Raw genomic sequence first — 15,053 nt, 5'->3', positions numbered from 1 at the left:
ATGGAAAACACTGTTTCACTTTGTGATGTAATGTCATGTCATGTAATACAGGAAGTGCTCCACTGTGTTTTTAAACTCCATACACCTTCGCTAGTATCGGTTGGAAAATTTCAGCGTTGGAGTTGCTAATCTCTACTGAACTAGTATGTTTTTGATGAATTAACAGCATTTTAACTTCGTGGCTTAAAAGCTCACAAGAAGCAATTCTGTGTAATATGGGGCTTTAAACTATATATAAGTGATGTATTGAGGGGTTTATAAGAGCATTTTCACTGATGTAATAGAATATAATTTTGTAAAGGCGTTGTAATGGAAAATGTTATACTCAAAAACGTGGCCCACTTTTTAAATATGAACACAATCAGAACAGATTGCCAATGTGTTCATGGATGTTGACCCATTTTAAGTGGACTGTGAGAGCTGTGTGAAGAACTGTTGTCAAAATAAATGATTCTCAGGCGCTCAGTCAAACCATCTTCAAATATTTAGTAAACAAATTCCACAAACTACTCCAACTAAAATATCCACGTAAACTATGACAGGATGGTTAAAACTGAAAGTCTATATTTATACAAATTCCATAGTTATTGCTAAAAACAGTGTATTTTGTTACATATATTTGATGAGTACGATGGGTTGAAAAGTGGGCGTGTAAGATGGACCCACATCAACAAACCTGAGTGTTGTGAGTGAAATCAAGAGGCCACCTTTAGTTTGGCTGTTTGCCCACTGATAACATCTAACAGCTTCTTTTTTTCAATTGTTTAAGCCTTTGTGCTCAAGCTCTGATCTCTCTTACTACTTAAAGCTACACATGGAAAGTTGAAAATGTTACTATGATTGCTCTTAGTTTAGCTGTGAAGAGTATCTGGAATATGGCATTTGGAGTCTTTGTTTTCCTTCATCAAATCTGGGTAAGTTAATTTGGGAAACTTTTTATCGCATTGTCTAAAAATTTGCATTGTTTTTACAGTGGCTTGCTGCCCTACCAGAGATGCAGATCCAGCCACCAGTGTCCTCACATTTAAAGTTACATAGCAACAGTCATAATGTAAGTCGTATACACTACATATTTATTAGCGATGTAAGATTATATATTTTTCTCATTTATTTGAAACAGATAATTCCTAATACAAGCCTGGAGAACCTTGGTACAGATCATTTTGCTCATATGTCTGGCCACTTGAAGAGAGTTAAAAGGGATTGGGTGATTCCTCCACTGAACCTACCTGAAAATGACAGAGGGCCATTTCCTAAGTACATAGTCAAAGTAAGTGGCCATTTTTGTAGTATAGTATATGCATGTATAAATATCTGTTTCCAATTAAGAGACAATAGTTAAACCAAAAGTATTTTTCAAATGGCATTTTCAAAGATAATCTTCACAAACTTGTGTCATGTACTGTTCCAAGTGTAAATAAAAAACAAATGGCTCGGTTTCAGATGACATCACAACAATCTATGGTCCAACATTATTTAATACAGATGGGGGCAGTTAAAGTTAATATTGTTAAAAAGCAGATTTGGGCTCTAATACAGTGAGTTCACAAACAGAAATGATTAGGTTCAACATATTTTTACAGTGTACAGTGTAACCAGTAGAGAAAAGTGTAAAATATAATGGGGAAAAGTCCTCACAAAACCCTTCAAATCAGAAAACCCATGAATATGTTGCTTGGAGGGTATGGAATATTACTTCTGCTATCCAGGGGTTTTAGAATGATGAAAAAAACATTAAGACTCTAGGTTAGGATATCTTTTGAAAATATAAAAGTCCTCAAAATGTCACATATAACTGAAAGCTGTATCCAGTGAATAGTGTGTGATCTGTTTCTGTTAATACACTGGGGAAGTTTAATGTTTACATTTGGACATTTTGTACTTCCATGTTGCTGTGTCACTGTCAACAGTTTGTGAAGACCGTCTGTTTTTGAGAATGAAAGAAAAAGGTAGCAAAATAATGGTGGAGGAGGGGGCTATGGAGTATTAAATGTATGTTTTATAATTAGTGTGTAATCCCTCGGTTGTCCAGGTCTCATTCTTAGCAAAAGAAAAATAAAATCTGTCAACTGGACAAAACTTTGTAGGAGGGAGATGATTTGCTCATCTAAGCTGTTTCTTCAGAACTGAAGATGTTTTATAATTATGAGTGTATGAAAATTTAAAGTGGTCATGTTGTTAGTATTTGTGGACATTGTATTTTATAAAATATATTTGGATTTGAATTCAGGGAAAATATAGACAGCTTTTAATTTATATTGGTTAGCGATTATATTATTAAATGAATGTTAATATGCATGAGGTGGGAATATTGTTTGAAAAAACTTTGTGTTTAAGTGGAGTAAATAGCTTTATTTATTCATTTATTATTGCATTTATTTAAAAAAAAAAAGAAGCAATATTTCAATCTAGGGTCATCAAAAATATAGAAAATCAGATACTGTACAGTTGATACCAAAACTAGACACCTGTTTGAGTTGGTATTGATGCTAAAAAAGTCACATTCATAGGGCAGTGATGAACCTTTCCTGAACAGCTTTAGAATGATCTTGAGCTACGTGGACGATTGAGAGATTACACAGGTATGAGGCCACTTGGTAATATTAAAGCAAGCGCTATGATTTATTGTTGAAAATTACATTCTATTATATGTGTATCAAGTATTGAGTCTATTTCTTAATATCGAAATGGAGTTTGAAATTTTAGTATCGTGACAACACAATACTAAGTCACAATATCTGGCATGTTGTCATACAATTTTCACATCATGTGTTGTGCAAACGTACCACAGTTTGAAAACCACTGACATACAGGTGTGAGATACCTATGTGTCTAAGCATAAATATGATAATAAATGCATGCTATTGTTCTTAGATAAAGACAAGTAAGGATTCCAACGTGGAGATAAACTACAGGATCACAGGCCCCGGGGCAGATGAACCTCCAGTGGGTCTCTTCACTATAGACCGCAGGTCAGGGGTGCTGCAGGTCACCCAGCTGCTGGACAGAGAGCAAAGAGACAAATATAAAGTAAGCTCAAAAAGGGTTTATTATTTAATTTAGGGCTGGGGTTTAATCAGGGTTTTTGAATCAAGAGGTCCACAGCCAATCCTCTGTCAGTAAAAGCCTGTGGTTTGAAGCAAAGTTCAGACTTTGGAGGAAGAAAGTCGACTACTGTTTATGTTAAAAGGAATAGATAAGTTTGTATTATTTATGTTTATGTTCCTTATTTACTTATCAATATTTTATTTTTTTGAAAAGACTAAATCAATAAATTGAATAAAAATCAGGGTTGATCAATGTGAGGGGGAAAAATGTATTATTGAATTAATTAGTTATCATCCAGCTCTAATTTAATTATACTGATGTGATTTTATTGGTAGTAGGATGCTGCTATACAGTATGTAGTTATTGTTTGAAGAAGGCAGGATCAGACTTTGACTCTGACTTTGAACTGATTATTTTATATTTTTACATCATTAATTACTTAAGTGTAGAATATTTGACTTTCAGTTACCTTATAAGAGAAAGTTTGTCCCACATTTGGGAAATTTTGGTGTTATATTGCACAGTACAAGAAGAGAAATAGAATAGAGTCAGAAATATGGAAGATAAATATTTTTAAATTCCAGATCTGTTCTCAATCTAATCAACCACTAATCTAATCAGATGAAGTTATTTTACTTTTTCTCCAAATGAATTCTGTTTTTATTGATTTAGAGCAGAGCTAGCAGGGCTAGTAACATTACTAAATGTAAGTATGTTAGTAATGTTGTTAGTAATGTTGTTTACTAAATGTTACTAGGACATAAAAATATGCATCAGTTATGAGTGTTGCCAATAGCAGATAAGCATTTTCACAAAAGGCAAGATAGGATATAAATGAAAAGTGTAATCAAAAAACAGAAAAATATGTGTTTGTCTGTTGATGTTAAAATTTAATTATGAACAACAGAAACAAACAGTAAAATAGTTTTTAATATTTTTTAATGTAATTTTCTTGCATGTTTCTTGTCCATGTTTTCGCAGCTCTGGGTTCATGCCATTCATGCTCATGATGGCAACAAAGCAGAGGAGCCCATGGAGCTGATCATCCACATTGTTGACATGAATGACAACCGCCCAGAATTCACCCCGAGCTCCTTCTATGGCCAAATCAGTGAAAGTGCCAGGGCTGGTGAGACCAGGGCTAAACACAGATCATCTTTGTGGTTTTTAAATATACATTATCCAGACTTTTGTGTTGTTTAAAGGGGATTCTGTCATGCGGGTAATGGCTACTGACAGAGATGATCCAGAAACAGACCACGCCATGATCAAGTATCGAATATTGTCCCAATCACCAGAAGTACCATCTGACTATATCTTTGCCATAAACCCATTGAGTGGAGTGATTAGTTTGACTGGAGGAGGACTGGACAGAGAGGTACATGTCTCAGCAAAATTATGTTATGAGTATCAGAGGGCATGGTCCAATGTTTTTCCAGGAGATGTTTTGATTTGTATCACAATGTGGGTGAAAAATATGACACCATAGTGAAAATGTATGTTTTTCATAATTTCTTATGTTGTACTGATGAAAAGTCATTGAGCCTTTGGGACAGTTCATGTGGATAGGTCCAGTAATATATTATAGTAACCATATACCAGGTCAAACCATTTGCATATCCATGTAACCTGTTAAGAAAGCAACCTGTAAAAAATATTAGATATTTTTTATCACTATGTTGTTTAACCAAACTTTTCTACATCAGACCCATTCGGAGTATTACCTGGTCATTCACGCTGCGGACATGAATGGTGAAGGACTTTCTGCTACATGTACAGTCACTATAACCATCACTGACAGCAACGACAATGCCCCACAATTCCTCATCAAATCGGTAGGTTTCTGTTCAAATGCAGAATGAAGCCTCTGGCACCATCTAGAGATTACATCAACATCATTACATCAAAATTTAATAGAATTCAGAACTTCAGTCATTAACATTGGCAAAAATTGACAAGAGCTGCAATTATTTAGTGTAAATATTGACTTTTTTCCCATTGTCATCAGGTCTTATTGTCTATGAAATTGTCAGACACACTGTCTTCATTTTTAAATAATATTTGGTGAACTGAATCATAATTTTAAAATGTATAAATTTATATAGAATATATATCACCTGATAATACCGGTCGCAATACTATATATTTAATATATAAATATTGTATTTTTCAGAATTACTCAGCCCTAATATTTAATATTGTTTACTTAAATAGGTTAAGTTGGTTTTACTTTATTTCAGGCCTCTGCGTCGGTTCCTGAGAATGAGGCTGGAGCTGAAGTTATTAGGTTGAAAGTCACTGATGAAGATGAGTTGGGATCTGCCAACACCAACACAAAGTATTCTATAATCAAAGGAAATGAAGGAGCGCACTTCAAAATCAGCACAAGCCCGGACAAAATGGAGGGGATCCTTTCTACAGCCAAGGTTTGATCAGCTCTATTACAGTTTAGCTTTTCATTCCTTATTCCTCCCCTAAATATTGTTTTTTTTTTTCTTATTGTTAGAAGTTGGATTTTGAGAGCACTTCTGTCTTCACTTTGCTGATCATTGTAACAAATGAAGCACCTTTTACTAGACCAGTTTCTACCTCCACTGCTACAATCACAGTTACAGTAGAAGACAAGAATGAGCCGCCCATGTTCTCTCCGTCCAGAATACAAGTGGCCCTTTCTGAAGATGCTCCGATTGGAAGTTCTGTGACTTACCTCAGAGCCGTAGATCCAGACACGGCAAGAACAACAAAAATACGGTATGTTTTTTACATTGTGCAAAAACAAGAAATTTTGAGTTTTAGTAACATATTTTGTTTGTTTTATGTGATAGATTTAAGTTGAACGCAGATGCTGCTGGGTGGTTCAACCTTGACCAAGACACCGGGAGAGTGAGTGTGAGAAGTGACCTGGACCGAGAATCACATTTTGTACGGGACAACATGTACACTGTCCCTGTTCTGGCCTATGACAATGGTATTTTAGCTATTAAATTTGAAATAATGGATTACATTCATTCAAAACATTTTGTTTTTTTAAAATTCATGATTTCCAACACTGTAATTCTTTTACATATAGATAAAAATTTTCACAGAGGTTTTTTGTATTCTAGTATGAGATAGTGTCATACTCCCAATTGAGGGGTAAGAGCCAGAAATATTTTAAAAAGAAATCCACAAATGTTGAACCGGATTATTTTTATTAGTGACTAGGACCTTGAACTTGTTCTATCACAACAAAAATCTGCATATCTACAATAGTAGTTTTACCTTCTCCCATCTCCATTACATATTTTCGGCCTATGGAATGTTGAGCTGTCATCTGACACCCACCAATATAGAGCACTCAATAGCTGTTTGGATTTATCTGTAAAATTTAGCCAAATTAGTAAAGTTAGTAATAGTAATTAAACATAAAATTAATTCCCACATTTGGGGAATCACAAAGAAACAAACAATAACACAATATACACATCGAGAAGCTTACTATTACAGTATAGTATATATTCATTCATATTTTGGAATATTCAAAATAAGTTGTGTTCTACAGTGATCATTAACCATAGGGCTGGGCCTAATGGTCGGGCGGAGAGGACCTCCATGAGAGTGATTTAATCAATATATACATATATTACATATACATATATACAATACATTTAATATGTTATTAGGCCTCAGGAGGATGAAAATGTTAAGAACCTTTGGTACACTGTATATTTTACGTGTAACTTGACTCTTGTTTTTAGATACAGCTCCGGCCACAGGCACAGGCACTCTAATAGTGACTCTAGTGGATGTAAATGACAATGCTCCAGTGATTCAGCAGAGGAGGGTCAGTGTGTGCAATGTGGATCCTGTCCCCGTTCAGCTGGACATAGTGGACTCAGACAGCCCAGAGAATGCAGCACCTTTCACTGTGGAGCTGCAAGGAGAGCACAGCAAGAGCTGGAACATCAAGGTCAATGCATCAGGTACAACCCTGGATCAATTAATTCTCCCAATATTCAATGTACAATGTAGATAGAAATGCTGCTTATTTACCATGAAAAGCCTGAGCCTAAAGCCTTTTTAGTACTGACTGCATTAAAATGTCAATGTCTGATTTATATATTCACACAAAGTATTTAGACCAGAACTAACCCTCACCATGATGTAGGAATGTGCTAGTGGTTTTCAAAAATGTACAGTTTATTATGTTAAAAAATAGAAACTGTTTTCACATTGAAATATTACTAGGCCCAAGCGCCAGAAGCTGGTGAAGGGCCTACTAGTGTTGTAAAGCCACGCAAAGCACAGCCTTGTAAGTACACACAGTACACACAAGTACGGTACTCCAAACACTCACTAAAGTGTTCCCCAAATCGCGTGCATATAAAATATAATGCAAAAAGTGAACATTATTATCGTAAAGAGCCAAAAAGTGGTGGAGCTCTGTGAACTCTGTGCCCGTCAGTGGCCATGGACTGTCACCATAACATTAGAATTCACTAATACTTTCCGAAAATGTATACTTTATTATATTAAAAAATGGGAGCATTGCTTTAGCATCAGAACATTACTAAGCCCAAGTGCTATTAGTTTCGTTTGCATGTGTTCTACAATGATCTTTAACCATAGGGCAGTGGCTCATGTTCACTGAAAGCACGTGACCAGGGACTCTCACCATGACGTAGGAATGCCTAAGTGCTTCCCGAAAATGTATTATTTATTATATTTTAAAAACAAGCACACTGTTTTCGCACCGGAATATTATTCTTTATTATTGGCTTGAATGATTTACGAAGTAACCGGCGAAGGGCATTGTTTTTTCGTGGGCTGCTTCTTCTTATTTTTCTGACAAAGTTATTGGATTTTTGACCCCATAAACATCAACAAAAAGTCTATGGAATCGATCGGCCCAGTAAAAAATTTGATAAAATGGGCATTGCAACAATGCCCAACCCGAGCCAATGGCAAACGTGGCAGTTTTGCCGCAGGTCAACAAAATTCAGAGCAGTGGTAGAGCATGAGGAGACAAGAAAAAAATAGAATTGGAGCACTGCCCTATGACAGGCAGGAAGTCGGCCATATTGGATTCAAATTCCAAAGCCACTTCAATTGCTATTTTATTTTTAAAAACTAGTCCTAGGTTTTATGACCAGCTGAGCTCAGATTTGACATGCCACATTTAAGGACATTGAAATTAAATTAACACTCACTGGCTTACAATGGTTTTTTCGCCAGTGAAAAAATATATACACATTTTTTGTCTTTTTTATGCCTACGCAAGCCAAATGCATCAATTTAAAGAGCTCAAATGTTTGCACCAGGTGCAGATTTAAGGTATTACGATCACAACTGAACCTGTCATACAACTGCCTTAACCTGCAGATAGAGAACACATAACACACAAGTTTTTCTCACTCTATATATACAGTATATGGACAGGCCATATCTCATGGTCAACAGGAAAACATTAAAACGTGCCTTAAACAGTTTTTTTTTTTTTTTTAGGATTAAACTAGCCAATGTACTCCTCTAATCTATGTAGTTCCCCCGTTTTTCCCACTCTACACATACAAAATATCTTATAGTTCCATATAATGTAAAAATAAAACATTACAAATTTGAATGAATTGTTCATAAAATTACACAAATAACTTATATCTCTATTCTAGGTAATGCAGTGTTTCTGAGCCCCAAGCGTCGGATGGCTGTGGGGTGGTTTTCAATCCTTCTGAGGGTCTATGATGCTGGGTTACTGTATCAGGACAGCTCCCTGGATGTGGAGGTGTGCCAGTGTGAAGGGGTCATGACCTCCTGCATCATGCCCCACTCAGACCCTCTGCCTCAACGCCTCCTCTACCTCTCTTTAGTCCTGGGAGCCGTTTTTGGACTCCTTTGTAAGTAAATGTGATTTTTTTTTTTTTATTATACAAGTTTTTATTTTATTTTACAACTTAAAGGAACTGTAAGTTGTAAAATAAATAATTTGACACTTATAAACATGACTTAACTGTGTTCCCTGATGCGCGGTAAACACGTTCAAATCAAATATAGCTTTTACTGATAATAACTGTAATGCTGATTTATTCTAACCAAAAAATGTTTGACATTTGGACATACTGGCCAAGTTGTTTGTTATAATTTAGTGTTTTGTATCTCAAGACAATTGTCCAATCAGAAAGCAGAATGAGTCTCACATGAGTCTCTCCCTTGGGTAGCCAGTTTCAATGCTGAAATCCAGCTGTTTTAAATCTAAAATGACTCTTTCTGATCTGAATCGTCACTACCTAAACCCCAGCATTTGCATCTAATCATGAATCAGTGCTAGTGCAGCCTCTGCAGCTCAGTGAGTGAATTCAGGAGGTTCAGAGTTATCACAGGACATATGGTCTCTAGCTGCAGGTTAAGGCAGTGGCATCACAGTTGTGATTGTTGTATGTTTAAAAAAAAAAAAAGGATGCTGTTTCTTTAACAATATACTAGACAGCAGCACATACCTTTGACATTCATATTTTCTGGGTCTAAGGAATAACAAAAAATTCAAAAGGAATGTTTCCATTTTAACTTTGCAGGGGGTGCTGCAAAAGTTACAATTTTTATACTTTCAAATCATTGCTGTGTTATGACCACACCCTCAAACTTGGATAAACAAACAGATCTTTTAGCAACTTTAGCAACATCAGGACATATCCCAGATATGTAGGGTGTATGTATCATATTTCATTACTCTGTAAATGGGCTTTGGAGAGCTATTTTTAAAGATAGAATTTTAAATACATAGAATATCATTATGTCAAAGTCATAAAAATACACAAACGTTACATTGATAGCAACCTTAGCAGTTCAATGAGGAACAGAGCAGAGCTGAGACCATTTGTCCAGTGCAGACCCAAGTACGTTTATTTAAACACCAAAAATATTTACAATTTAAAAAAAAAAAAGAATCAGCATGGCAGTACCTCCTGTACACACACCACCATCTCTTGGCCAACTGAGGTTTGCTGCTTTTATAGAGCACCTCCCTAATTGGCTGAGCCCACTCTGTATTACAGGTAAGTTTTCCCAAATCCAATGATATTGTTAAAAATTAGCTCTTTCCAAACAGTGTACAAATGTATTCAATTAAATTGTTTGATAAAATAGAGATCTATGTTTACTTTACTTTATTTTAACAGTTAACACTAATTAGACACCCAAAAAGCTAAAATATAGGACACCCCTCCTTGTTAGCACCCAGTTGTCTGCCCCGGAACCTTCTTAAGGTGCTTCGGCTCCCCAGGGACTCATTTGGCCAAAACACCTAAGGCAGACAACATGGGTAAGTTAAAATTTGCAACAATTCAATTACAGTCAATTAGCTGACACAACATTTATCAATAAAACATTTTAAACTTTTGTGTATATTGTCCTTTCTTTCTGCTAGCCTCAAAGATAGGCCCATGTAATGGACTAGCTACATTACAATTATGTTTCCAACCATGTTTGCAAGAGTTACAGGTATGTTAAGGCTTTTAAAATGGCCACACTGGTATGACCACACCCTGAGACTTATGTAAATTATTTTAACAACTTCTGATCCCAGATATGTCCTGATGATGCTGCCTCAGTTTGGAGTCTATCAGATAAAAACCCTATGGCAAATTTGTGGCAGGCCCATAATATACTTTTTTGTCTATCTCGAGATGCTCTATGTACCTGCTTAGTTTTATGTGTCCATAATGATTGGCTTTTTATTTATTTATTTATTTTTTTTATCTGAAAAGGGTGCCACATTTCATTTGTCTGCATTCAATTTTTTTCAGACTAGGCTCCATTGGAGCAATGTAAATTGATTTTTGAGGTGGCGCTACCAAGATGTCTTTCAATATTTTTTCTCAGGGTCTTCACTCAAAATTAGAGCTCACTGAAATCAATTTTTTTTTTGTACGTTATTGTTTGATTTTTGCTAATTTCCTCATTCACGCTTAGACCCTAATAATGAAGCACTTCAAAATCAGAAGCAAGAATTGTACAGTGCTGTTGATTCAATTAACAATGAAAAAAAATAGTCAAACCTGTCTTGTTGAAGATGTTTTTAAAATCTGAATTGTCTTTTAACCTTGCCAATGATTTATAAGGATAAGAAACAATTTTCAGTATTTATTTGTGTCACTCTGGAGAAGGGGAGGGGGGGAGTTTCATTGTACTGTCATTTGCAGTACTGCTGTTGCTGTTGATCCTGAGAAGAAGAAAAAAGCACATGGACCATGTGGCTCTTCTTAAAGATCCATCCAGAGACAACATTTTCTGCTATGACGAGGAGGGTGGAGGAGAGGAAGACCGGGTAAGTACATTTAGCTTTAAGGTTCAAGTGAGCTTTTGAGAGCTAGTTTGAATGGTTTGCATCAATAGTGACTCAGTCTCAGTCTTTCTTTTCTCAGTCTGACTCAGTCTTTCGAGCAACAGGCATCATCAGAAATAATAATGTCTGGTATCAAACTTATTAACTTCTGTTGCTAAAAATAGATTCTACAACACACATTTATGTATCTATTCATACATTAATACAATAATAGCAGCAAGGGGGAAGTATCTTGCTCAATGATATGTCAGCATGAACTAGAAGTAAGATTAGTTTTATACTAGTTTCAACAGTGATCAAGCTACAATTGGCAAAATAAACCTTATCTAACTGAAGACATTTCTCAGGACAAAATACAAGCTGAAAACACTGGTGTAAGGTACTGACCAAAATATATTTTTTTGTATAGGACTTTGATCCTAGTCTGCTTCATAGAGGTCTGAATGAGCGCCATGAGGTCTTATGCTCTGATGTGGTCCCTGTTAATCAAACTCGTCCAAGCTACAGACACCATCCTCAACCCAATGAAGACATAGGGCATTTTCTCACAGAGGTAAATCATTGTTTTTAAAAGGCACTTAATATGTTTTTATGTCTTTTCTATATACTCCTGAAGATTACATTGATACTTCACCTTTTTTCCAAAGCATGTTTCCCAATCTCCTGTTTCAGCACCTATTTTTTAGTTTAACAGAGAACACTTGGATTAGATGAACCTCTGCTGATAACAATTGGAAGTGACATGCTTTGAAATGAAGTCTTAGCTGCACCGATCCACCTGTCAATCTCACACTCCATCCTTCCCTCACTCGTGAACAAGACCCCGAGATACTTGAACTCCTCCACTTGAGGCAAAGGCTCTCCACCCACCCAGAGAGGGCAAACCACTTTTTTCCGATTGAGAACCATGGCCTCGGATTTGAAGGAGCTGACTCTCATCACAGCCGCTTCACACCGCCCCAGTGCCTGCTGCAGGTAGAGGTGCCTCTCCAAGTGGCGGAGCAGTTTTGAAGGCTTCATTGCCTCATTACAGAGCTGGTCGCCGCATATTATGCAGAGCAGGCTTGGTCTGTGGGAATCACCTGTCACGATAAATCCATAGTTCAAGTAGAACTCCTGGTATTGTCTGTTAAAAGCTTTCTTTTACTTGGAAGTTGGCTCTTTTTCTGTCTCTTCACTGGGCCTTTTCCCTTTCGAAAAGAAACTTTCCAAAGACGTCTGTTTTTTACTCCTTTTGCTAATTTGTGGGTTAAGTTGGCGGCGCTCAAGAAATGTAACCGAGAGAATCCGGTCATTTTTCAAAATAAATGATTTTTCAAAATAAATGATTGTTCAGACTCAGATAATAAATACAATGGAAATAATTAATTATTTCTTGGACGGCCGGTGGCCCGGTACCAATTGATCCACGGACCAGTACCGGTCCACGGCCTGGTGGTTGGGGACCACTGCCCTAAAGGACACCACAAGGGACACGGTCGAATGCCTTCTCCAGGTCCACAAAACACATGTGGACTGGTTGGGCAAACTCCCATGAACCCTCGAGGACCCGTATAGAGCTGGTCCAGTGTTCGGGACGAAAACCACACTGCTCCTCCTGAATCCGAGGTTCAACTATCGGTTGGATTCTCCTCTCCAGTACCCTGGAATAGACCTTACCGGGAAGGCTGAGGAGTGTGATTCCCCTGCAATTGGAACACACCCTCTGGTCCCCCTTCTTATACAGAGAGACCACCACTCCGGTCTGCCAGTCCAGTGGTACTGTCCCCAACCGCCATGCGATGTTGCAGAGACGTGTCAGCCAAGACAGTCCCACAACATCCAGAGACTTGAGGTACTCTGGACGGATCTTGTCCACCCCCGGAGCCTTGCCACCGAGGAGCTTGTCAACCACCTTGGTGACTTTAGCCAGGGTGATGGACGAGTCCGCCTCCGGGTCCCGAGTCTCTGCTTCCTCTTCGGAAGACATGACGGGAGGATTGGGAGATCCTCAAAGTATTCCTTCCAACATCCCCCAGTCAAGGTCAGCAGGCCTCAAAGTTTACATACAATAAGATTAATATGCCTTGGAAGCTTCTTATAGGTTTATTGACAACATTTGAGTTAATTAGAGACACACCTGTGGATGTATTTGAGGGCACACCTCAAACACACTGCTTCTTTGTGTAACATCATGAGAAAGTCAATGGGAAGAGAACTGTGGACTTGCACAAGTCTGGTTCATCCTTGGGAGCGATTTCCAGATGCCTGAAGGTGCCATGTTCATCTGTTGAAACAATTATAAGCAAATATAAAGACTATGGGAATGTCCAGCCATCATAGCGCTCAGGAAGGAGACGGGATCTAAGTCCCGAGATGAATGTATTTTAGTCTCAAATGTGCACATCAGCCCAAGAAGAAAAGCCAAAAGACTTTGTGAAGATGTTGCTGAAGCTGGTAAGAGTGTTATTACCCAAAGTGAAACACATACTGTACCAACATGCACTGAAAGGCCACTCTGCAGGAAGAAGCCATTACTCCAAAAGAAACATAAAAAAGCTGGCTTCCAGGTGTCACTTTCAGGCATCTGGACAAATACCTTAGAGTGAATAAAAATGTTATAAACATCAATTTAGTATAATTTATATACTGTATACTTATTTAAAGAACTGGTAGATGTTTCCTATCCCTCTTATGTTGTAGAACTTGGTGGCTGCAGACGGTGACAGCACGGCTCCTCCGTACGACTCCCTGCTGGTGTTTGACTATGAAGGGGCGGGGTCAGAGGCAGAGTCTCTCAGCTCTTTGGACTCCTCCTCAGACTCAGAGCTGGACCAGGACTTTGGGGCTCTGCAGGACTGGGGCCCGCGCTTTAGCAGGCTGGCTGACATGTACACAGAAGGGATGGAGGACGATAACGATACTCTGCCAGGGAAAACAGAATGGGTTTGAGTTTTGAGTACAAAATGATGTATGTATCCACATTTTTAATGACTATACAGTGTTTTTGATTTAGTCTGATGAATAAAAAACTAACTCAAATTTAGCCTTTTTTTTCATTTTTACATATTAGAATGGCACAGTAAAGCGTATTGTTCATGTATGAAATTGCCATCCTATAATAGTTATATTTAATGTGTTTTCCAAACTTTAATAGGGGGGATTATGCAAAATCGATTTTTTATTTTTTAAAAACACACGACAATTTCCATAAATATGCAAAAGCATAATACAAAACTGCACACAGCAACTTGACAAACCTGATGTGATGTAATTTGATTAGCGGGATGCAGCTGATTGCTCTGTGCCAAGTCACTCCCAGTGAGAGCACTATCTCAACACAAAGGGAGAGTCCACTCAGAGCGTGAAATGAAAGTAAAACTTATAAAACATGTTAATGTGTTTTCTGTGAATATAACATTTTTAAAACAAAAGGTAACATGGTGATATAAATATGTAATGTGTTAGCAGTTCGTACTCATAAAATACCCACTCTTTAATCTACATTGACTACACAGATATGAAACTGTATAAAATATGCATGTAAATATGTTTCAATTCATTCAGGTATAATAAGTAACTTTCTAGGGGTAGCACATCACCAGCATGATTCAATAGAAATATAAAGTAAATACTATACTTCAGAACATTCTCCATAGCTTTATACTATACTGTAGAAATTTATAGCCAAAGGAACAATGTTTCCATG

The 15,053-nt window shown here is 37.2% G+C and overlaps 1 protein-coding gene across 1 annotated transcript; it reads left to right on the top strand.

Moving 5' to 3' along the window:
* Nucleotides 1-720: 720 nt before the first annotated feature.
* Nucleotides 721-14,383, top strand: LOC117372265 (B-cadherin-like). Its single transcript, XM_033968042.2, has 15 exons — nucleotides 721-914; nucleotides 974-1,051; nucleotides 1,121-1,270; nucleotides 2,875-3,030; nucleotides 4,030-4,177; nucleotides 4,254-4,426; nucleotides 4,755-4,883; nucleotides 5,289-5,474; nucleotides 5,555-5,799; nucleotides 5,874-6,016; nucleotides 6,786-7,010; nucleotides 8,697-8,921; nucleotides 11,223-11,347; nucleotides 11,775-11,918; nucleotides 14,048-14,383. Exons 1-15 carry the CDS (start codon nucleotides 837-839, stop codon nucleotides 14,294-14,296), a joined length of 2,454 nt encoding a protein of 817 aa, XP_033823933.2. The 5' UTR covers nucleotides 721-836; the 3' UTR covers nucleotides 14,297-14,383.
* Nucleotides 14,384-15,053: the final 670 nt, after the last annotated feature.

The sequence above is a fragment of the Periophthalmus magnuspinnatus genome, chromosome 6 (genome assembly GCF_009829125.3).
Source record: "Periophthalmus magnuspinnatus isolate fPerMag1 chromosome 6, fPerMag1.2.pri, whole genome shotgun sequence".
NCBI lineage: Eukaryota > Metazoa > Chordata > Actinopteri > Gobiiformes > Gobiidae > Periophthalmus > Periophthalmus magnuspinnatus.
This window is presented reverse-complemented; position numbering and strand designations above follow the sequence as displayed.

Coding starts and splice junctions, on each gene's coding strand:
- LOC117372265 (XM_033968042.2), top strand. CDS start 837: ATGATTGCTCTTAGTTTAGCTGTGAAGAGTATCTGGAATATGGCATTT. Junction 915..973: donor TTTTCCTTCATCAAATCTGG/GTAAGTTAATTT, acceptor TTGTTTTTACAG/TGGCTTGCTGCCCTACCAGA. Junction 7,011..8,696: donor CATCAAGGTCAATGCATCAG/GTACAACCCTGG, acceptor TCTCTATTCTAG/GTAATGCAGTGTTTCTGAGC.